Below are 25,349 nucleotides of genomic sequence, written 5' to 3'. Positions count from 1 at the left end.
GAAAGGCCCTGCCTTTCAAACCCTTGACCTTTTTGTTGTGAGGCAACAGTGCTAACCACTAAGCCAACAACACTACCAAACAAAATACAACCTTGCAACACCTTGAGTTTAATTCACTTTTAAACTGAGTTCTTGATTTGAAAAGTTGCTCTTTCAGGGATTTTTATTATCATTAAAGCTGCCGTGAGTCACAGCTCTATAGCTCTATTGGTCTATGTACCCCTCTCTTAGGTTTGGTGATGAATATGTGAAAAACGTTGGGATGAGCAGATCTGTGGTGTGTTTATTTAGGCTCAGTGCCCAACTAGCCTCAAGTACCAACATGACACTGACATAGATTACTCAATAATTCATTTAATCATGTTGTTCTGTTACACTTCATAAAACTCGATGTGCTGAGACATTAATGTTTAAACACACCTCATTTACTTTCCACTGTCTCTCATTTAATGGAGACTTTGTTATAGAAACCTCTTTATATGTTCAAATTAGCTGTTTAGTTTCTTAGACATAACACATTTTATATGAATGAGCTAAGTTTACAAGCAGTGTGATGTTTTCAGACATTTCTTGCATTTTTGTTCTACGTTTTCAGGTAAATAAAATAAAACTTTTACTACACCTCAGGCTTCATAGCACCAGTTACACAAGCTGCATAGTTTAACTGGTGGGTGCTGGCAGTAATCCCAAGAACCCAAGGAGTTAAGTACTATTACAAACAACTGCTTTTCATTAAAGGACATATATTTGTATGTTTTTTTTGCAACCCACACAGACGGTGATAATGTAGATACGTTCACAATACAATATTGATGATAGAAAGCAAATGACGTGAGCAATTTAAAATTTAATTGAAATATTTTCAGTAAACAAATGGTCTCAGAGTAATAATAGTTAACACTTTATGAGGATGTGTCCTCTGTATGATAAAATGTCACACGACAAGCTGCCCAATCTTCACATTCCTGGGGAGGAAAATACTTGTTGCTACCTATAGATCTCTGCAGTGATATCAACACAATCAATCATACAGTGATTATATATGATTTCTTTCAATCAAAATTGGCACACCAGTGCTAAAAAAGTGGCTAAATCAATGGCTTTATCTCACACGAGTGCTGCTGACGCTGCTTTCCCGCTTAACCTGGACTTCAAAACCAGTATCAGTAGACAAAGCAAAATTGGTTGTGGAGTGCCATTCACAGCCCTTTATCTCTCCCTGATGTTTCAATCAGCAGACCACTCTCATCACATAAACTACTGTGCTCCACCTCACATAATGCCCTTAGAGGGAAGTTAAAAGTTCATCCCTTTTAGCTCTAATGTTTTCCTAATGGTGGCTTGTTGAGTTAATAGTTAAATAACAGGCAGGATCATTGTCCTTGCCTTTAATTTGCCCTTGTGAGTAAAGCTAAACACATGTTCACACATCAAAGTCTATAGATTTACCCTCTGACCCGCAAGTACAGTAAGATTACAGCAGCTGCGTGTTGGCTCTGGAAAAGCTGGCTTTACACTGACTATAAAGATGTAAAGAGTCACTTAACTGTGTGTGTGCATTAGTAGGTATAAGTGTGTATATTAATGAGGAAAATGCTTGTAACATGTATAGGAAAGTATATATTAAAATAGTAATCATAACATTTTAAAGATTTCCTTTCTTTAATGACCAACTGTATACAAGTTCTACAGTAAAATGTTGGCTGGTTGACTCAATTGTGAGAGTACAGTTCCTTCATTTAAATGTTTAGATTTAATATATAAATGCATAAAAGAGTACAAAAATAAACATTTGTATAATAGATGAATCACCCAGGCTTTAAAAGTTAAATGCAGCTACACATTCAATGATCAAAAAGAACAGAATGGCAACAGCATGATTAACATAAAAATACAAAAGACAATTTAATGATCAGACTTAGTGAGTAATAGTAAATGTTGTTAAAACATGAATACATCAGATATAAAGTGCATTGCTATCTGCATGACAATCTATGTACATGTACTTATTGTCAGTTATAGTACAACTACTTTCTCTACTGTGGCTCCCAGTATAACAAAGTGTTTTAACTACTGATGTGGATACTGTTATTCAAATTGCAGTACACCCTTGTGTACATTTATACTAAGAGTTTATTTCAGTCTTTTTGACAGCGAACTGTGATTTGTGAGTGTCACCATTTGTTCTTAACATCTCTCGTTAAGCGATACAGCTTTACAATTCCAGTCAATTTTGACTTATTGGTCGCTCAATTAAAATGGTTTTGGATCCAGATGTTCAGCTTTTCTCTAAGAATGAAAAAAAGCAGGCACATTGGGTAACACAGGGTCGCATAATCACAGCCACAGAACTGCTCAGGAAATGCTCAAGCTCTTCTGGCATCCTAATTTCCATCACAAAAACATTGTAATAGCCATTTTTACTAGGATCTTATATTCAGTCTGGGGGTAGCTGGCACCCATTGAAATTCCACGGTGCTAATTAACTTGAAACATGAAATACGACTCTGCTTGTTTTTTAGAAGAGAAACTATACACTGTTGTTCATTTTGTACAATTTAAAATCAGAGATGATTAGGATAAGCAGATCCCATGTTTCGGATTAAGGTTAATCAATCTGTATTCTGCTTATTTAGCAGATGAAAAGACTCTGCTACTTGCAAGTGGGATGGTAACTTGTGTTTGTTGTGGAGAAAATTCTCCCACTGACCTACATCTCCCCCCTTTAAACACTTTGACCCCGTGGTCGATCCTTTTTCCTAAATGACAGAGAGGCCAGAAGGACGGGAAATCTCCAAAAAAATAGCTCTTTACTGTTGATGTCCATTAACAAAAAAAGTATAAACATTATAGTTAGAAAGACATACACACACAGATATAATTGCACTTTGCACTAATAACATCTACAATCTCTATAAGTGGTGAGAGGGGTGATGGTGAAGACTGCGACAAGGCTGGTGGATGGTGTTCATGATGAAGCGTTGTAGGTTCATTCCATGCAAAAGGCCGCAGCGTGGCAGCCGTGATAAGTGCTGTTTAACATACCAGATGATCTCATATCACATGTTACATAGCTGTGATGGTTCAAACCCTCAGTGATGGCTTAGGAGGATCTCTGCCGGAGTTTTTAGTTATCCTGCTTGGATTTCTTCATCCTGGAAGGAAAAAGCAAATTTGGTGTGAGAACAAAATAGACCTAATGTCGAAATCATGTTCAGTGCTAACTATTCACGCAGTGGGTAGTCTCGCTTTGCCAGATCTTCCTCCACCGCGACGCAGCGGAGGAGGGTCTGGCTAGTCCACACAGCATTCTGGGATGGGAGAAAAACGTGCTCTGGTTTATTGGCATTTCTTTTAACCAATAACAATCATTTTGGGCAGTGCTAAGCACCGGGAAAAGCTGCGGTGCCGCTGCAAAATAGCCTCGAGAAGGAACTTGTTTTGGTAGAACATGTGTACGTTCAAAAGTTATTTTAGTCTTGCAACAGAAAACTCAGATTGGAAAAAATAGTCTAGCTAGCTGTCTGGATTAACCTTGCACAGATCTAAGAAAAGGTTAACCATAGTCCGCATAAATCGACCGGAGTTTAAAATGCCAACACAAAGATAGAGTGAAAATCCAGCGGAATTTCTGTCGGCAACAGAGCAATCCCGAAAGTGGAACGTCGAGGATATAGACTACACAATGGGTTGCTGACTTCCAAATTATGTCTAACCCAACATGAACTGATTATAAAAGATCACTCTAACTGAGTGGCAAATACAGTTTGTATCATGTTCATTTGGACAAACCCTTGGCTGTGAAAATGTAACTTGTTAACAGCATATTGAAAATGAATAGTTAAGTTAATGAGTATTTGTTCAGCCATGACTGGATGCCAGGATTACAATGAGAAAGTGCCAACAATCCAAAACAAAAACAGCTGCTTCAAGTTTACACAACCAAAATGGTTTTGACCGGCAATCAAGAACTTAACATTTTAGTCTTTTGAAGTTTATCCAGCATTCCGTTTTAGCTGGTTAATCAGTCGCCTTTTAGCCCATAATTCAGTTGGCCTTCTCTGACTCCAATGTTTTCAGTCAATTACATGTTGACAGCTTGAGTTTGTCTTTTCAAGAACAGCTTTTTGTAAACTTATATTATTAATTATATATATTATTGACTGAAAAATCGCATTCCTAAAGATGTAATTTTGAAGAACATTAATTTGCAGCAGTAATTGCAGAGTGATAAACACATACCTCTTCACAAACCGTATATTTACAGTATAAACACTAGAGCATGGGTGGGCAGTTTAATTATTGACATTGGAATAATATTGTGTAAATGCTGAGCCACATTTCAACTGATAAAAAAGGTTATCATGGTCTTATTTACCAAACTAAAGAGTAGCATAATGCATGACTTACAATCGTGTGCCTTTAGACACATTGAAAATAGGTGTGTCCCTCCTATATACTGGATGTGTAATTGGAAACACATTAGGTCTGATCCAATGTAAATGACCACCGTCTACTCTCTACATGGGCTGTTTTGTTATGCAGAGGACTGTTCACACCTCAACAAGTCAAGGGCTCCACAATCATCCTTGAGACAGACAGTCTGACTGTGGGCTGTGGATGGGTGTTGAGTGTGTAGGTCAGAGGCTGGAGCATCAACATCCTCAATGGGTCAGTGACTGCATAAGTGCATTTAGTTATCTACAGGAAATTCAGTTTTTGCATCCCTAAACTAGCTTTTGTTTTATCCGACCGCTACAGGGGTGCTCAATCCTTTGAAATATGTGACTGCACAGAGTTCAGGATGGCAACTTGATCCCTTCTATAAACTTTATGGTGCCAACCGTTATCTCAGAAAAGTGTCTCTGAGCAGGAAGGAGACAGTTGATATTGGCGGTGACTTTTATCCCTTTCAATCTCTGCCAAACTATTATATGATTGTATAGATAGAAGATAGAAGTTGTTGCATTAATGTTACATTAAGTGACCAAACAAGAAAAGTAATTATATCAAGTTACACCCATATCAAGTTGAAAACACTGTCAAAAACAACAATATTTGTTCAAGTGTGGTATAAGTTCATCTGTGTCTTGCATAAACAGTGATGGTCAGGGATGAACACATAACAGCACTTTAGTAAGAGCAGATTAAACATGGTTTAATAGTGTTTGTAGTATCCAACATCAAACCCACAGTTTGTGTGTGAAAGTGGAATCAGTCTCTACTCCCACTTGGTCATGTACCAGCATGTCTCAAGTTTGGGCTCCAATACAAATTGGGCAATTAAGAGCTGTCACTCTTACAATGGTGTATTGATAGATGTCCAAATGTGCTTTTGTATTCTTTACTTGAAATTTCTTTACTGAGTGAAGTGATTTTACAGTGCTCCAGACAAATGTTGGTAAAGGTTGACAACTGACAGCAGACAACAGAACCATGTATTGCAGCAAACACACAATACATAACCAAAACCAGTCTTTGCTGTTCAACTTACTTGTTGATGGCGTTCTTCAGGTACTGCTGCAGCCACCGGATCTCTGGGTTCACACACACTTCTTTGTTTGTCTTCAGCTTGGCACTGATCAGAAAAAGGCAAATAAAGTTCAGTATATGTCAATTATGCCTCAGTTGAAGATGAAAGAGTGAATTATGCTAAGCCAGTGACATCAGGTGTCTTGACACATTGTTATTAAACGGAGTGAATTAACACTGCCTTGTCAATTTGACACAGAGACAGCTTTTTCACAATGGTGACCAATCACTCTTTTACCCCATATGTGACACTGCTACAGCTAAAGAACATGTGCATTCAGCCAGTTCTCAAAGATAATATCCCTTAAGTTTGATGTTTCACCCTTGATTGAACTACCTAATTAATGTGCCGTAAAGATTTGAGTACATGGAGGTACGAGCGGTCAATCCCTCAACATGCGGCTGAAGTCTAAATCCAGCATAACCTTGTGGTTATTTACAGAATGGGTCAAGACTGGATCATATGTCTCTATGTGGGCGATCATGCCTCCTTTGGCACACATGTCCTGTTTTTGAGTAACAAAAAATCAGTTTTTCCTTTTTCCTGTGTGTGTATTTCTTATCTTTATAAGACCTGCCAATTATATTTCCTCCATATTTAACTGCTTCCGAAGTTTTCCTGTCAGTAGTAACTAACTACATTGTGCTTGTGCTACTCGACACTTTAACCTGTAAATTCCCAAAGGTTTTACAAGAAGGAAGCGCTGCGTGACAAGCAAATACCTGATTACAAAAAACACATTTATTGCTTTCCTGCTGAAAACAAAGGTGCATCCAATTTCCACCTCTTTTTCACATTCACTCATACTCAAATGGAGCACTTCCTGTGTGGATGCGTCAGTGGTCCTGCAGTAAATGCTTTCTGTGCATGTGTGTGAAAGCGAGTGGCGGAGGGGCGTGTGTGTACACATGCATGCACAACTCTTTTCTCTGGCCTGTCACCTCTTTGAGATTGATGGTGAGAAATGGCCAACAAGGAGGAAACCTGTCAGACTTTTTAAGGCCAGGGTGGAAAACATGCAATTCTCTGTGTCCGTGTGGGTGCCAGCATTAAAATCAATACTCACATCACTTGGAAGGGGCAGTTGGGCGTGTGGATGAACCTGAGCTCTCGAATGTAGCCTCGTGGGAGGTTGTTGACTGTTGAACGACAGTAGCATCTCTCCACCAGACTGATGGGCTTTGCTGAGAAAGAGAAGAAGAGTATCAGCAACCCATTTACAGCAACGCATGTTTCAAAGACAGCAATTAAACATAAGATTAGGCGAAGGCAATGATCTCCTGTGGAAACAGGGAAACTACTAGATATATTAAATATAAATAAGAATAAACATGATAACATTCAAATGAGCTGAAAATGATACAGAAAACTCATAAATCCATAGCCTCAGATCAACAAGTTAAAGCATGCAAACAATGCAACAAATCTAGAGAAATGTCTTCACTCATGAAAACCGCCCATGCACTGTACTGTGCATCCCAGGGGCTTTAATATATATAGACAGTGCAGGCAATGCTGTTGGGTGGTAGACAGAGCGGGCTCTCCAACAATGTGTTGGGGCAGAGAGTGAGAGTGACTTGCAGAGGATTTAGATTGCCCCCTCAGAAATACATCTGAGTTCAAAGAACTCACGCTAAATAAAAAACAGTGCTATTTGCTATATATGCCTTTGAAAAGGCAAACCCAGCCGTGTCAAGGTTTAATTTTTTGTAAAATAGTCAGTAGCAATCTACAACAAAAGTATATACTAACACTACATTATCTACTAATCATTAGATCAGTTATCAGATATCAAATCAGTTCAGGGCACTTAAAAAAATAAACTCATCAGATCGACATGAATCACAAACATTATCTATTTTGGAGAGATGATACATGGTAGCTAGTTTAGGTGCTCTGTCAAGACTGACTGAGCAATGGTAAAGGCCTAATGAACGCCTAATGGTGTATGTGTTTCATAATTAGTATTTAGTGTTCACTGAGGCCCATAATAATAGCGTACACTGGGGTCCATCATAACTACCTTACGCCACTGGTAGGCCTACATCCATCAATTATGTATACATGTTTATCTTTTGCAGGGTCGCAGGGGGATGGAGCAAACATCCACCATCATCAAATCAAAACTACATATTTAAAGTAACCATATGTAACTTTTAAATGTTTCTGAAACTGTGTAATTTTTTACACAAAAAAAGACTTACACCGAAAAGAACACTATTTTTATATAGTTTTTATGAATGCCTTTGCCCAGGTCTGATTTTTCCTGCGAAGTCACAAAATGATTTACAGCCGCTAGACCGGCTCTACAGTTACACATTCTGATGGGTCACAGATTTTAGCGCAACACTGGAAAAGTCTGTAGTGAGTATCCAGCGGTATCCAGCCAGGTAAAGGGTAGCAGGAGATGTAGTTATGGCTGATACTGGGGCAGGACCATCACAGGAACAAAGGAAATTAAATGAAGAACTAAAAGCTAAAAGGCAATCTCGATCGGGCTTTCAACAGATGGAGACAATTACGGGATTGTAAATGATTCAAAACCGATCCGGAATTTGCCCTCAGGTATGTCATATGTCATTTCATTCATAAAATAACTTTACAATGTGGTTGTACGTCAGTAGCCTACATTAAATTACTCCCCCTTCCATTTAGCGCTGTTTTTTATTTTGTCTCAGTCCGTGTTTGTGTTGGCCTACTATTTTCTTTTCCCTTGTCCCCCTGTAGGCTACTTGTGTAAAGCATCCTTGGGTTTCATGAAATGCGTTATACAAATCTAAGTTATCGCCACGTTCGTTGCTACGATAAACACTTAATGCTTTGGCCTGTGACACAGTGTGATACCCAGTTTAGCTCACGATACATCCAAAGGCTAAGTTACCGTATGCAACACTTGAAATGCAACATTGCATCTGTAACATATTCTCTTATCGTAAATGAGCAAAACATTCATCGCAACTATATGACCTCCTGGTAACGCTAACTCAGTAATACAGTGGGCAATACAGCGCCGTAAAGAAAAGACCTTTACGACAGTGTGGTAAAAACACTACTGCTTTTGTCCAAAGTGGTCGCTAGAATCAACACAAACTGAAAGTTACATAAAGCCACTTTAAGCTTTGCAGGTTTTTTTTGCTTGCCCCACAGAACACACACAGAGATTTGAAGCATTTATATCAGGACCCACAAACACTAAGCTCTTTCAATCATATACACGTGTGTACTGTGTGGTCCTTAAACTTCATGATGGATGTGCATACTTTCCATTACAACCTCAGCTTTCAGGAGATTTTCACGGTTGATAAATGTGGAAAAATAAATAGGACTATGTTTGTTTGTTTTCGTGAAAGCAACATGACAAAACTCGGAGTTAACCAGGCAAACAGTGTTAAAATGGATGAAGTTAGGCTTATTTAACTTTACTTAATATACTTAATTTACTTAGGTTATTTATTATCAGTTGGGTGAAAGTTCATTCAGAATAAATTAAAGACAAGGACAGAGTCATTTTTTTGTCAGTAACTATTTTTAAAGGGAAACTGAGGTCACACAAACAGATGGTGAGAAGCACCGCTGTAGATTAGACTACATGCTAATCTTTTTTTTTTTTTTTTTTTTACACATGATCTCACCTTATTTCCATGATAAAGGGCGAAACACCTTCAAGTTGGGTGACTGATGTCGCCATGTAAACTAGCTGCGGTTTTGTCTTATAGATGCCTCATTTGCGAGTAATTAAATGGAAACAAAAAGCAGAACAAATACACACGTTGATCGGTGATCCGAGTGGGAATTTCTTTACAGCTAGAGCCACATGTGTGCAGCCTGTTAGTGTCTTAATTCCCACTGCAGAACAAGCTCATGCATCCATTCAACTAACATTTGTGGAATGAAAAAAAAACTTTTTTTTTTTGTTTTTTTAAATAAAGAGGTTGACATTTAATTCAGGTAACATTTGCACTTTAATTATATGTATTTGGAATTTCTTTTAATTATTTTAGAAATAATCGATAATTTGGATTTGTCACTAAAATTGAGACTTTGCACGTCACTTGACGAAAATTATGATTAACATTTAACATAATAATTGCAAAAGCGTTAATGAGGGTTATTTCTATGTTTTTAGGCTATATATTATTTAACAAAAATACAACAACTGTGGAATGGAAATGGCTTATTCAAACATTCTTCTCCATTTATGCACTTTTTTAATCTTACTTTCTAAAAAAGAATAAACAACAACAACCATAACGTGTAGATAATGATCCCTTTATTTTTATACCGAGAGCTGCAAAAATAAATAAAAATATCTAAATAAACCAACACACAGCAAACCAGCAGAACATTATCGCCATACCTTGTGTTGGAGGCGCATATATCACCACCGTGAGCGCAGCTACGACTGCCAACAGCTTCATATCCATTCTGCGATAATGCCAACGAGATTTGATCCTGCTCAAAGTAAAGTCCAGAGGAATTGTGACAGACGGGACTGTGCCGGAGTGTTAAATAAAATACTCACCAGCGTCAAGCCAGCTACAAAAACAGAAAATGCTTCCGTTCCTGGATAGCTAAATAAAAGCGACAAGGGGCAAATACTTCTTTTTAACGAATATTTACCAAGGTGATATAACCAACCGAAAACATATAAGAGTTGGATTTTGTTAAAGTATGTGTGCGATTGAGGGCTCTGTTTTCACAATTTGTTATTGTTATGCTTTTATTTTGTAAACGTGTTTCCTGTTTCTTCGAGGTAATCTCAGACAAAATTGACAGCCAAATTAGGCACAGCGTTCAATGGAGACGCATCAAACCATCACGACCCCCCACTCCACACGCACGCACGCACGCACGCACGCACGCACACACACACACACACACACACACACACACACACACACACACACACACATATATACCATATAATGTTCTTTGATTTAGCAGTGTACTTCAGAAGAAGTTTATTTTGTAGCCTATTCGTTTATATATGTATTCATTTTAAGTTAATTTGAAAGTCATCTAGCCTGAAAAGAAACCCATTTGCCCACCAGGCAAACACTTGATACATTTTCCTCTGCTCAACACGGTCCTTATGGCTGTTGTTAAGGCTACAAAAAGAAACAGGAGACATTTTGCGCACATGTTTGTTTTTAGTCATGCTTTGTCTTCTCATGGACTTCATTGGCTCAAATTAATTAAAAACTAAAAGTGTAACTGGAGAGGACTCGCTTGAGCGTAAAGTGTTCTGTTACATTGATAGTTCCAATAAATAGACAAGAGGGATAGAAACAACACACGAGCACACACACACACACACACACACACACACACACACACACACACACACACCTCCCAGCTTGTGTTTGGAAAGGAGTAAAACTCTTCTCAGTTTAAGTTAATTCCTAAACAGCTTTTATACAGCCTGCTAAAAATGCCAAATATGTTTGTTTGTGCACATACACATCCTCACTGTTGTATTTAGTATTATTAACATATTTAATGGGATGCAGATGTAAAGTCAGTTTCCAGACATTTGGCTTTTATCTTTCAGAGAAAACACTCCAGTGTATATGTGTGCATGTGTGTATAGTATGAGTAAATGTGTTATTTTGGGGTGTGTGTGCATGTACATGTTTGAAGTTTATTCCTAGAGCTCTGAAATGAAAACATAAATGAGCTTTTGCTCTGATCACACACTGGGTATGTTAAAGCTTTAATACCAGAAATACTATTGAGGATGTGTTTAAAGTAAAGTAGAGCACACTTTATAATGTAAAGGATAATAACAGTGTTTTAAGCTTGTGATTTACTGCGTCTAACCTGTATCATATAAGTAAAGTACAAATCCTCCACTTTATGTAAGTTATATGGGAAAGATCTGTCTTAAGGATTGAATGTACAAAGAAAATAATGATTATGAAGTGTTTTTACAACCTCTCAAGCTATGTGTGTTTATCGTTTTGTGTCGGTCTGAGCCGTTTTTGCTCCACACGGTGCAGACTGCCTGTGTTTTGGGTCTCAAACAGTCGTTATGGATGATGCCATGGAGACCAGACAGACTGGAGGGGACATACGGAGCAGAATCAGCTGACAGCTGAATGGACACATATTGACTTCTCTCACAGGCCACAAAGGCTAACTTCAAGTGTGTGTGTGTGTGTGTGTGTGTGTGTGTGTGTGTGTGTGTGTGTGTGTGTGTGTGTGTGTGTGTGTGTGTGTGAAACTATAAGAAGGAAAAAGATAGAATAAGTCAAGAGTAAAAGAGCGCAGAATGAAAGCCAAAGTATTTGAGTAAGGTTTTCTCAGCTTGGAGTAAAAGGTTACTGCAGAGGGTATCAGATCAAAGGGCACCAATCACAACAGCTCATCAACCTGCTCGCTCTCACACAGCATGCCTGACATGTCCTTACAATACACACTTAACACTCATTTCTCTATTCCTTCACAAACCTGTGTGAGGCTGCAACAAAGTGTGCAGTGTGGTTTGTGCAAGCACAAATACAAATGGAAGTAATTTGTCTGTTACACACACAGACACACACACACACACACACACACACACACACACACGGACACACAGACAGACACACACACACACACACACACACACACACACACACACACACACACATACATACATACACACATATACACACACACACACACACACACACACACACACACACACACACACACACACACACACTAGTCTGTGACATGTCATGGGAAAGAGAGCACATCCAAGTATTTCAACATTTCTGCCACAATTAGAGAGATTTACTTTCTTCTGCTGAGGCGAATGGACTGTAGTTGTATGGTTACATAAGCAGATTTGGCAGCACATCCTCTTGCCCAATTGTTTCGTTCTTTCTTGCATTAACAAGTTCGGAGTCTGCATTTTCCCGAAAATAACACTCAGTTCTTTTTCCTATTGGGAACAGAAAGTGAAAGAAAGTGTTGACACTGACATTTTAGGGTGTTTTGGGGTCAGATGCTGACAGTTTTGAATAAATATGTGGGTTTGCATGATGCGTTTTCAGTGACGTAAGGTGATTTGGGCACACACACTGAACATCCATGCTACCTGTTATGTTCCACTCACACCTGTTCAGCATCCAGTATATTTGTCTGAGCTGACAAGAGTTGTGGTGTAGTGTTCTGTGGCCCATCTGTCTGTCTCGGAGGTCCTCTCTCCAGGGGTCCATCTCCTGCTCTCTGCATGACTCATTTCTTACTGTACTCTCAAAGAACATGGTAAGTACCTTTTTGACTGCAAGTGTAAATCACACATCAGGTTTTTCTCTGAAAGTCTGAAGGCATGGCAGGTGTCCTCAAGGTTTTTTTTTACAACTTTGAAAACCTTTTACGACTGCCAAGTTTGATTAACTCTCTGTTGTTCGGCCGGTCTCTGTCTTTCTCTATCACTTTCACTTGTTTCTTTATGAGCATGACATTTAATTACATTTGTGTTGCCTAAGTAAATAGAGGAAGATGATAGTAGAGATATAAAGAGAAAAAACTAAGAAAAAAATCATAGAATTTTTTTGTATTATGTCAGAAGCTCCATGCATTACATTTTTCTAATCTGTGTACTTCTTTACATTTATGCATTTCTGTCTTACATACATGCACACAACTGAAATCTCTTACCATCCTGTACCAAATCTTATATTTTGAGACAGATCTTAAAAGCTAAAATAACATCTCATCATTATAACACTTTTACAAAGCTTTTCCAACCGTTTCCTCTCTAAATGTTTAAAAAGCTCACATTACATCACACTGTTCAATAATAGTAAATTAATCTGCGTGCTGTCGAGGATGAGTTCGAAAAAAACATGAATCTGTCACATGCCAATAGATTGTTAAACATTCCTCAACTGCTATTCACCTTTAAAGAGAGACCACGTGACCCAGGCAGGAGTATGGATGGCTGAACGTATTATGTTGAAGTAGCCAGTTTCCATAGATCAGACTTTGGTTTGAGAACGTACAGGCAACTGGCCTCAGTGGGGGATCTGCCACTGCTCCATTGAGGCTCTGAGAGGCTGAGGGCCTGCTGGCTGAGCCTTTGTCTGGTTTCCTCTACATCCTCCAGAGAGTCACGAGCCGTGCTCCTTCACACCACCATATGGACCACCTCAACGGCCTGTCAACAAAGTCTTTAGCTGTTGATGTTGAATCAAAGGAGAAACAATGTGTTGGACAATGGCTTTATAATCACTTGTTGGTTTCAAGATCCTCCAAACATAGCAGCAGAAAAAAAATTCTGTCTCAATGTATCTTTTCTAATAAAACTTCCATTTCAAATAACATGGAGCGATTTCCCATGTTGTTCTGGTGAGAGTCCATATATGTGATGCTTTTTTTTCTAGCAGGCTGTGCCCAGATTACCCCCGCTGCCCTTGCTAATACGTGATTTCTCTTTTCTTATTTTTAATAAGATGTAGTCAGCATCAATTTTCTATCTTCTGTGTTGTCCTTCAAAAGGGTTTGGGAACTACACAATATCGTTCTTGCGTAACAACACTTTCGTAACATAGATGCTTTAATAAAATTTTACATTTTTGCAACAAATCGCACATGACCCAAGATCCTGTTTCTTGCACATGCAGTGCACAAAAACAGCCTAATTTTGTCAAGGCAGACCAGAAACTAGAGCTGGAGTCATATTAATAACAAACAGCAGAGTTTTTGCATTCTGATATGTCTTGTGATGCAGTGAAATAAAGTTTCCCCAGGTTCTCTCAAATCAAAATCTACTTTACATTGAATCATGAAGTCAATTGAAAGCAAATGTCAGTTGTGTAGGTGTTTATGGTTTCAGCTGTGAGTTTATGCCAAAATGAGCCACATGAACTACAGCTGGTGTTGAGCTAGCTGGTAAGGTTAGTGGTGGATCCATAGAGTTTGACACCTGGTGCTGTCCGGTCACGGGAACAAAAAACCTTCAGCTGCTTCTGTGATGTTGCCCAGGAGGAGCCAAGAAGCAGCCCAGATACACATGATAAGGTTCATGGTAACACTGCTGAATTGGCTTTTTGAAGTCAAGACTGATGATATATTGTTGTCATGCAGTCACAGGTTTTGTAAATCGAAGCAATGCTATTGAGGTATATTATCTTGATTCTTTCCCGAAAACATTTTGGATTAGGTTTTTCAACGATCATAGAGATCTGTTATTCACTCTCACAACATTTAGAAAAGATAAGTTATTAAATTGAGATTGCAGAAAATGTCCTGGTTTCAGTCTGATCTGTAAGGCAGATCGGTGGCTCTATTCCTGTATTGTAGTTTCTCAATTCTGTATAAACTGGAAGCAGCAAACCATAAACCTGTGTATATATAACACATTTCACCATGTGTGTGTATTACTATGTTGCAACTGTACATAAACATACACTAAATACCCAGACAGATTCACGCAAACACACTTTTCTCACAAACAAAAACTCTTGCAGTTTATTTTGTCACTGGAACTGAAACCCACAACACAAACAATATGCCTCATGCTTTGGTCCCAACCACATGTTTAATCTTTGACAAAGGACTGCAGAAGACTTTCTTTAAGTCTCTTTGGCTCTTACATTAGTCAAAGCATCCTCACACAGTTGAGGGTTTTGGCTATCCCTTAAACCTGATCCATTTGTGTGATAGAAAGCCTTAAAGACACATGGAGCCTGTTAATATTTCATCATTCATTCAATCCTTTGTGTCAAACAGCACAAGTGTTATTCACTACATTAATCCCTTCTGTCATCAAGCTGGTATGTGGCCATGTTTCTGAGTGCTGTGAGAGATGCTGAAACAGGTGAGAAGGTGCCAGAAACAGCTGAAAGCAGACATAAATCACATGTAGTGTTTTTTTGTTTAGGTTGAAACAAAGTGAATGAAAACACTTGCTGCTTAATGGAAATACCCTTTAATATAAAAATTGAATAGTTTTGGAGATATAAGAAACTGTCTTTCAGTGCAAATGCTATCTGGTAATTGCAGTATCTGAAATATGCAGTCTACAGCTATCATTTGAGTTTTTACACCTGATAACAATATAATTTCATCACCTTATTAATAGTTCTGCAATTAAAATTGAACCCATAAGGAATCAGCTCTCTAACTAGCATTTTCCCATCTTTTTCTCGTTCATCCTGCAATAAATAAATATAGCAATACATATTCAGTAATACAACACAATTATACATACTCTTGTCCCAGCTATTCAAATTTAGCAATATTCTTATTTTACTGTGGCAGTATGAGGCCATCTACGGCTTTCTTCATCCTCCCAGAGAGATGAATTTACATTTTGGAATTCATATCAGAGACTCAAAGGCTAATTAAGAAAGGTTGAGAAAAATGATATTTGCTAAAGAAAGAAAACACAATTCTGCTTATGTGTGTTAAAAATCCAGCCAACCCTGCAGATTTTACACTAAAAGCTTAACATGAAGCATTTATTATAGTGTCCAGTGTCCAGTATCTGGTGCATGAATTTGCTAAGTGCACTGGACATATCATGTTTCTTAGACTGATCAATTATCGTGGAATCATGGCGTAATTGTAAATATAGCACTTTCCCCCAATTTCACCTCATCTTTCCCTTTTCCCTTCTCCCCTTTGGGACAACCCCCCAGGTCTTTCTATTCTCAGTCCTCCGCTGAGCCGCAACACCGCAGCTGCTGTCTCTTTACTGCTTTTCCATGCCCAGGTCACTCCATAAAACTCTTAAAGAGCATTTAAAGAGAGAGTTAAAGCTACAGCTGTCAATCAGAAAGATAGAGCGGCTCAATGTGACTGTCACTTTTATGTGCCCTCTTTGTAACTTAGCAGGCTATAATAGTAGCGACGATGCAGCTCTGTGTGCTTGGGCAATGGTCTGTAGCTGCAATCAAAGGCCTATTAATCAGAGTGAGGAAACAGCACCAGCAGAGAAGCGAAGACAGAGTATCTTGTCCTCTTTCACATGGACAAATACGAGATATTGTTACATGCAATTCATCCTGCATGGCGCCTTTGAAGTAATTCCCCAGCTGCGACACAGAGGGTGATTTTTCAAGAAGGCATAAATGAACACGAAGGGGATTATGTGTACAGATCCACTTGCATGTGCACTGACACACAATCACACATGCGTAATTATACAAACACACATACACACACAAAAAAAACACAAAAACAAGTGAGTAAAGATATTTAAAAAATATTTCATGGGGCAAACAATACTGTTTTTGTAGTATGTACCTGAAATCTGGAGTTGTGGAATTGTAAATGTGTGCGTGTGCGACGTGTGTTGACATGGTGGTTGGTTGGCCTGGAGTTATTTGTCTCTCCTCCTCTGGTCTTAATGAGCCGTGTGATCCTCGAGGCTTCCTGTAGGCTCGCTATCAGCAGCGTACATACGTCAACAATGTTCTCTGAGGAGCAGAGCAGATGAAAAATGAGTACAGGACGTTAAGAAAAAGACTGGCAGGAGAGGGAGAAAACAGGAAGTAGAGTCACTCACAGGTAAGAAGAGAGGACAGGAGGAGAGGAGAGGTACAGATGATGTAGAGGAAAGACAAAGTAACAAGAGGTGAGGGAGAGAAATGAGCAGCAAGCTAAAGTTCTGTTTCTAGAGCTGGCTTTGATTAGTGAGTGTAACCACGCTCTGTTCCTCATTAACTCACAACAGCGTGGAGGTGTAGCAGGGAGAGAGAGAGAGAGAGAGAGAGAGAGAGAGAGAGAGAGAGAGAGCTGACTCTGTATGGGAAGTTAGACTATGAAGAGTGAGTCAAAACCTGTTCCACTCTAAATTTAACCTCTGCACATTCCCCCTTCAAACTAAGGTTACCATAATTCAGCAACAGCTTCTGATCCTATTTGTGTTTCCACTCTGGGATTCACGCCCTTTACTTGTGTAAAATATGTGTTTTAGAATAAAGTGCTCTTCACTGGGGAGCAAGAGGCCTCACCAGCTATAAAATGTGTTGGTATCTTCATCAATTAGGCAAAGCTGCAGGAAAATAATGGAGATGTCTTTATTATCTCTGCTCAGCACTCGACTGTCAGTATGGAAACATTTAGACTGTATATAGTGTATTGTATTTTTTGTTGCCATGTTAACTGCATGGCATATGGATGGCAATGTTGGTCTGTCATTTAGTTCACCACATTGCTTTGGTCCTGACTGAAATAACTCAACTATTCTATACTATTTTATTTTGAAAAGACATGCATGGTCCCCAGATGATGAATAATGACTCCCCTTACTTCCTGTAGCACCACCATGAGGTTGACATGACGTGGTTCTGAAACAAAAGTAAAGAAAATGTCTCAACAACAGTTGGATTGATTATCAATAACCTCAGATCTCCAGATCCACTGAGCTTTTCTCTAGTTCCATCATCAGGTCAAATACTTACTTGGTTCATGACCAAATACCTAAAAACTAATGACATTCCCATCATCCTCCTGCTCATGTTTAGTGATAATTAGCAGATGTTATCATGCTAACACACTAAACAGTGACCATGCTAAGATCCGTATGTTAGTCATTGTGAGCATGTTGTCAGCCTCCCAGAGTTGCTAGAATGGCTGATGGCAGTTAGGTAACTTCAGGATGCATTGTAATCTTACTGGACTGGATTGCTTAGAAAATGTGATATATAGGATAATATATTTTTATTTGAATATATTAGTAAAGCAAAATGATAGCTAGAAATAAGGCACTAATATTAACTGGGCAGTTTATAGAAAGAGTAAACTCAACAGAAGCACAATATGTAGCATTGGTCCACGCATTGCATGCATACACTGGCCCAAATATAAGATGCTATTTTTTTCTGGAAACAGGTTTGAATAAGTGGGAGTTGTTTTATTATTTAAGCACTAGAAAATTCAATATTCACAAAATCAGATATTCTTTTTGCATGGAGAGAGCACCGGTGTAACACCAGCTCCTACAGATAATGTTTCATTATGGGATTTTTCTAGCCTTAATGTTGTGTATGTGTTATGCATTTCAAATGTGTCTGTCCGCCTCAAAAAGTGTTTTAGCTCTGTTTAATCTACTGGAGTTTCGGACGAGTCTTTTTGCGAAAACGAGTCAAAAACATCACCCAAAGTATGTTCTGCAGAAACAAACCAGTAACCGAATCATCTGTCCAACAGCCAAGAATCACCGGTGTCACTGAATGTCATGATGAGGAGCTCAAAATGAGACTCGTGTGACCTAAACACAAGATGTCGTATATTCAGGACAATAGAGTAGATAGGCTACATACATGAAGTCCTATTATGGGTGGTCTTTGAAGTAGCCACATCAACCATTACAAGCGCTCTTTTCAACTTTCTCCACATGTGGCCACTTGCGCAAACCACACACATACACCTGCCCTGGCTCACACACCAAAGAGTTACAGTTCTGCTTAGGTGTTCCTAAACGCTGTGGTGAAGTGAGTGCAACATAAACTATTAAACTTTCATTGGAAGCTAATTTGTTGTAGCAGAAATAGCTACATGATTGAACATACTTGGAGGATTCTACACCACTCTTGAATGAAAACAGATATAAATTACTCTAAAGTGGTGGTGAAATGAGATCTGTTCGTCCCGTACTTCAGAGGACAAAATGACAGATGAAAAATAGTTAGATTTATGCTTGTTACTTTCCAAACCCACAGTGGGCCGATTCCAATGGGCTCTGATGTTTTTGGTGTTCTGCTCACTCTTTGCCAAACTACAGTGGGTTATTTTTCACGGGGCGGACGAAACAACACCAACATAGTGAGGTTTAGGATTTAGCAGATCATTCACATGTTAACCTCCTTTACTCGTCTCTTCTCTTCTCCTATCCTCTCTTCTCCTCATCCATCTTCTCTTCACTGTTCTTCTGCGACAATGACTTCACGCTCCTATCATGTCCTTTTCACCACACAGAGGGATGGTTGTGCTCATTGCAAAAGGATTCACAAAAGCAGTGATGGCAAGTAACGAAGTACAAATACTTCATTACTGTACTCAAGTAGATTTTTCAGATATTTTTACTTTACTATTTGTTTTTGTGCCGACTTTTTACTTTTACTCCTTACATTTTTAATACGAATACTGGTACTTTCTACTCCTTACATTTTACAAAATTGGCTCGTTACTTTAGTTTCAAATAATTTCAGTGGAGTTACCGTTATTATTTTCGTGTCATCAATACCGAATTCAATCTAATTGGATGGGACTATATGTTGCACTTGACGCACCACTACAAGACGATTCAACAGATTCGGTGGCATTCATTCGCGGCAAATCATTGTGGCTTGATGGAGGTAAGTAACATTAGCACATAGTAGTATGGGCGGCGACATGATTGAAAATGAAGAAAACGGAGATCCCAGAGATTCGGCAGACAAGCAGCAAGACATACCAATCATCCTTGGCCTTATCTGAGAGAGATGTTTGAGATAGTAGGCATCAAGAATGACTCCTGGCGAATGTGCTGCAAATTTTGCCAACCGAAACTTCTTAATTAATGTCTGTTTAGTAATTCATATTTTATCCTTTATTTTCTTTCCAGAAGCCATATTTGAGCACACACACATGTAGATTCCTTTACATGTTAAGGGGAAGATTAAAAAAGAGAAACTGGATCTGTGAATTCTCACAGAATCACAATTGAATTCATATCTTGCTACTCAGTCAGAATCATATTAACCTGGAGTCCCAGGCTCTGTCACAATAATCATATATGTGATGTTTTAGGCCTATTGGCAGACATCCATTTAAAATGTAGGCAGTGGCATATAAAGAGCTTTTTTTCCATGTCCACTGAAGTTTCTCAGCTTGCACTCTAGTAACATTTGTGTGGTCCAGGTAGCTCTGCATAAAAAAATGGTTGTCATTCGCAAGGCTACTTTTACTTTTATACTTTAAGTAAATTTCCAAGCCTGTACTTTTTTACTTTTATTTGAGTAAAGAAGTTAAATCAGTACAATACTTTTACCGGAGTATTTTTTTAACACAAGTATCTGTACTTCTACTTGAGTACGGGAAGTGAGTACTTTTGCCATCTCTGCACAAAAGTTCCAATCTGTAAAAAAAAAAAAATACAAGCACTTTGTGTGTGCTCATAATATCTGTGTGCATTGTTGTATTTTCCGTCCTGACAAGGACCATGAGTGTATGAAAATGAAATCTATTTAATTATAATCTAATTCAGAGATTTGGGTTTGGGGTTAAGTTTAAAAGTTAAACAAAATAGTTTTAGACCATGTCAATATAGTGGAGATAATTTGTTTTTGCTGTTTTGTCCCTTTATCTACACAAAAAAGCCAACTTTCTTTTGCTTCCAGGTCTCTTTTTGAAGTGTAATTTCTATTGACATATTTTTCTGCTTCTGTTGTATGACAACTATGCAAATATACAATTATTTGATCAAGTCTCAATGTAGCAATGCCAAAGTTATTGTTAGCCCTGAGGTACAGGTACTATTTAATAAATCAGTATTTGAAGAGAGCAGAGCTTTACCAAGGAAAAGTTTAAGTATCTGTTCATGTTTGTCACAATGCCCAATCCGTTTAGCCATGGTCCTTACCATTTGTTATTGATAATGCCCCATCCCAGCATTTTCCAACCATAAATGAACTAAACGAAGAGGAAAAAGATGAGACTTGAGCATTTTTTTATGCGTATGTAAGTGTGTGTGGATGGCAAACGTTTAGAAAACCATCTGAAAAGGCTAGCGTGGACACAAAACCTTTAACAATAACATTTTTTTTTAAAAAGTCCAGATTATGTAATGTAGAGATGGCCGATGGTTCGACAGTTTACTGTAAGAGACAGGTATTGATGAGGGAAGATTTACATTAAAGGAAAGAAATATGTTTCATGTTATAGTTAGTCAAAACACAATAGTTAATATATATACTTATTTTTCACAATATATATTATATACATATGAGTGTGTGTGTGTGTGTGTGTGTGTGTGTGTGTGTGTGTGTGTGTGTGTGTGTGTGTGAGAGAGAAGGCATGGAGGACCTTAACAGTACTCTGTTAACCCCAGACTCCCCAGACAAAAGCAGCTTTGTGTCTGAGAGCTGTGTGTGCAGTGAAAAGGTTTCAGGAGGTGAATGTGAAATAAGGTTTTCGCTTTTCTTCTTTTGCAACCCTTTATTTCACTTCCTCGCTTTACAAATGTATGGGTGCCATTAACAGGGAATCAAGACCATTCAAGCGGTATATAATGGTCAAGAAGCTGTGATAATCCACTGTTCAGATGTTGGCTGGCCGTTGAAATCTGAGCTGGCTTTCATTGGAACTGTATGTCTGTCTGTGGGTCTGTGTGACAGCTATTCAGCTACTGTGGCTTTCACTTGAATCCCATTAAAGAGGACATGCAGAATAAAAGTACAGAGACCTATCGGTGTAGCAAACCTCTGCTTTTCCCTCCATCTAAGCTCATTCTTATTGTTTTTTGGCCATAGCACTTCATAACAGTCAAACAGGCAACAACAATTTCTGCATTTATTATTTGACAATTTAGAGAACTGAGAACAACATGTTTTCTGGATTTTCATGACTCACACGCACTTACAAAATATGAGGCGGGAAGCTACATGGAGGTCATTCTAATAGGGCTTTTGTGTAAATCTTAACTGAGCTGTATTAGTGTGGGACAGTGATGATGTTGAGGGTTTACTACAAGGAACCCTGCGGTGAACATACACACATTAAAACCGTCTGCCTTCCAGACATCCCTAACAATCACAGCAGGCCTCCATATGTCATAGTTCCCCTGGCTGTTGAATAAGATCAGTGTTTGGTAATGTTTCACTGGATAAGCTGTGGTAACACGGGTTTAGTCGAAAGCCTTTACTTACTTCATTAACACCTGGTAATTATTAAATTGTGGGTTACAATTTAGTACCCAGATAAAACCCTCCATGTTAATCTCCCTCTTTGATGCATCTCTTCCTTTCCATATTTTACTGTTTGTCGTAACTTTTTTATACCCCGTTCTGTTACACTGCTCGTTCTGAATCCCTGTTATCAGGTGAGGTTGGTTAGCAGGTCTGTGTCGCGCTGTGATTTTGATAAGAGATGTCTTGTTCCCAGGCCTGCATAGGGCCGCGCCAGGTGACCTTGTTGCCTGCTGTCAATCTGCCTGACGGGACCTCAGGACCCATATGGGCTTCTGGGAAGCTTTAAAGATGCTATCTTAAACCTTATAAAACCTGATAACATGAGGGAAAGGACAGAGGAAGAGGGGAGAGAAACAGCTTTCTTTCAGTCACATTTTGACACTTATAGTAGCTATAAAAGGGTTAAAAGGAGATAAAAGGAATTGCCTTTGCATTGTGGAGCAGGGCTGACTCTGTGACCCTCTGTGTTACTGGCAATTAGAGGATACAGAGGAACCATGGCTGCATGGCTGAACGGTTTGTTGGCTATACTGTCTGCTGTGGTTTTTTGAAACAGAATAAGGGATCACTGCTATTTGCTAAAGCCTGTGATCATTATGCATCTTAATCTGATTTGAATTGTTTTAGGAGTAAAGGTTACAATTTAAATATGCATGTTAAGTGAATTTGCTCATTCCCATTCTTGCAAAGGGTCGAATGAGGAGATTACCACCTTCATATCTGTCCACTTAATATGAAGCTACAGCCAGCAAGCCAGTGACCATATCTTAGCATGAGGCCTGGAAACAGGAGGAGACAGCTAGCCTGGCTCTGTTACAAAATCTGCCTGTCTAAAGCTGACTAATTTCCATGTTATATGTTGTTTGTTAAAAACAAAGTGTAAAAATGACAGTTTCTTGACCTGGTGCAGTAAATTCATGGATGACTGTTTCTTGTCTTTATGCTAAGCTAAGCTAACTGCTGGCTGTAGCTTTAAATTTAACAGACACATATGAATGGTATCAATCTTCTCATCTAACTCTCGGTAATAAGCGTCTTTTGCCAAATGTAGGCTTTTCAATGAAGCATTAAAAAAGCTGTTATCATCCAGTCCTCAGGACATTCACTTAAGAAAAGGAGTTATCTTTAGATTTAGAATTTCGAAGACATAAAAGCTTCATTACCATATCTACATCTCTCTCATCTCACTCCAAAATAAGCCACAAATGTTGATTGTATGTGAAGGCATGACAGCTACCTCTGGAAGAGATTAGAGAGTTTCCCTTCTGGCTCCATATCTGTGGTTGAGGCTCTACTTGGCAGTTTCTATTGTCCTGATATATTAGGTGTCCCCTCTACGGATTTCATTTCCAAGGTTTGAACTCCATCTGCATTGGCATGTCTGTTGGTGTCTGCCACAGGGCTCTTGTATGAAATGAAAGTTATACTCCATGTGGGTAAATCGTTCATATTTGCACAGCTGGCCAGGGCTGCGTGGAAAGACTTAGAAGTATTTGGACAACTAAACAATGTTAATTTGAAACCAATTAACATTCTCCTTCAGTTCGGATTGAGGAAGATATTTTCAACGCTTAACAAGAACAGAGAGCAGCATTTGTTTTCTCTTGAGGAGACTTGCCATACATTTTCATCCGTGAAATCACAATCACCATGCGAGACCCTACCGCATGGTTTTACGGAAGAAATGTGGGATAAAAAACAGTGATTGAACTTCTGAGACACTATTGTTTTTTTGCTGTGTTATGTTATTGTGGCACAAGTAATTATTTTTGTCTTTAATTTAATCTGTCTGGGGCTTAATGGAATGATCCTGATGGATTCGGCTGGTTTCCTGTCCTCCCCCTGCCCCCCCAAACACATACACTGGTAAGCACTCCACTCAAGCAGTTATGACTTGTAAAGACAGCTCGAGGCCATTTTATCCAGCCATAATCCAACGCGTCCTGTAGGACAAACTATCAAATGCAGCTTTCAAGCACGTGCTGCAGTTTGGGGCTACTGAGATCACACTCCGGCTTCACGACCGCAGCTTAGGGCTGGACGGTGGTTAAATGGGCTTCTCAGCAGGGCTAAAGCTTGGTCCCCTGATGTATGATTTATGATGGGCTTCCTGAAAGAAACGTGGGAGTCTCCTCATGTAACTATGTACTGCCAGTGTTAGTTTACAGCAAACGCTCATGTCACCTTGATCCTTTGAATGTGGCCTTTCTGGAAATGAACGTGGCAGCATGTGGTGGCTGAAAATACTTGTTTATATACAGTAGAAAGTTAAATAGTTTTTTCTAAAAGGGCGGAAAATCGGCTTCACTCAGAAATGAATGCATAACATCAGTGATGTTATGAGAATCAGTGTTATTCATTTATTTATTAATTTATTATGATAATGAGTATTATTTAATTGCATCCACTGATACACAATTTAGAAAGAGATTTTAAACAAATGTAGGCTAATATTGTATATACAAATACAATATGGTTTTAATAAATGACAGAAAGCTAGAATTTAGCCTTTTATTTCAGGAACAAAAGGAGGATTTACTGTCTCTTTAATTTACTGTGAAAGTCATGATGCCCCCATTATAAATAATTTGGTCTGTTCTAATTAATGATATGATCAATTAGAAAGGTAATAACTGAATACTAATGTTTCATGTGTGTGTACAGTGTGTCTGCATTTGTTTTTGTGTCAGCGAGAGATGTTCACTGCAGGTTTATCTGTCTGGCATTTGTTTAGACTGTGGTCATCCTTGTTTTATGGGGTCCTCAGGGAAACATCTCAAACACACAGACTCAATTTGTGAAGCGATTCTGCTCTTTTTCACATAAAAGAGACCTGTTTACCTCTCTGTGTATTTGGTCTTTGTCAAGCGAGGGTGATGGTCTACGTCAAGCGTGCAGGTTTAAGAAGACAACATGGGTGTAAACAG

The 25,349-nt window shown here is 38.7% G+C and overlaps 1 protein-coding gene and 1 long non-coding RNA gene across 2 annotated transcripts; both read right to left on the bottom strand.

The window, feature by feature from the left end:
- Positions 1-1,373: 1,373 nt before the first annotated feature.
- On the bottom strand, positions 1,374-10,078 carry cxcl12a (chemokine (C-X-C motif) ligand 12a (stromal cell-derived factor 1)). Its single transcript, XM_031304340.2, has 4 exons — positions 9,891-10,078; positions 6,600-6,717; positions 5,495-5,578; positions 1,374-3,155 (listed from the first exon to the last, which is right to left on the bottom strand). The coding sequence occupies exons 1-4, from the start codon at positions 9,955-9,957 to the stop codon at positions 3,128-3,130; spliced, it is 297 nt and encodes a 98-aa protein (XP_031160200.1). The 5' UTR covers positions 9,958-10,078; the 3' UTR covers positions 1,374-3,127.
- Positions 1,374-24,475, bottom strand: LOC118493229. The gene is made up of 3 exons (XR_004895221.1): positions 24,465-24,475; positions 19,527-19,530; positions 1,374-1,992 (listed from the first exon to the last, which is right to left on the bottom strand). It is a non-coding gene; the product is annotated as an uncharacterized LOC118493229 (long non-coding RNA).
- Between the last annotated feature and the right edge of the window lie 874 nt (positions 24,476-25,349).

This window comes from Sander lucioperca, chromosome 15, assembly GCF_008315115.2.
Source record: "Sander lucioperca isolate FBNREF2018 chromosome 15, SLUC_FBN_1.2, whole genome shotgun sequence".
Lineage (NCBI taxonomy): Eukaryota > Metazoa > Chordata > Actinopteri > Perciformes > Percidae > Sander > Sander lucioperca.
This window is presented reverse-complemented; position numbering and strand designations above follow the sequence as displayed.

Coding starts and splice junctions, on each gene's coding strand:
- cxcl12a (XM_031304340.2), bottom strand. CDS start 9,957: ATGGATATGAAGCTGTTGGCAGTCGTAGCTGCGCTCACGGTGGTGATA. Junction 6,718..9,890: donor ATATGCGCCTCCAACACAAG/GTATGGCGATAA, acceptor TCTCTTTCTCAG/CAAAGCCCATCAGTCTGGTG. Junction 3,156..5,494: donor CTGAAGAACGCCATCAACAA/GTAAGTTGAACA, acceptor TTTTCCTTCCAG/GATGAAGAAATCCAAGCAGG.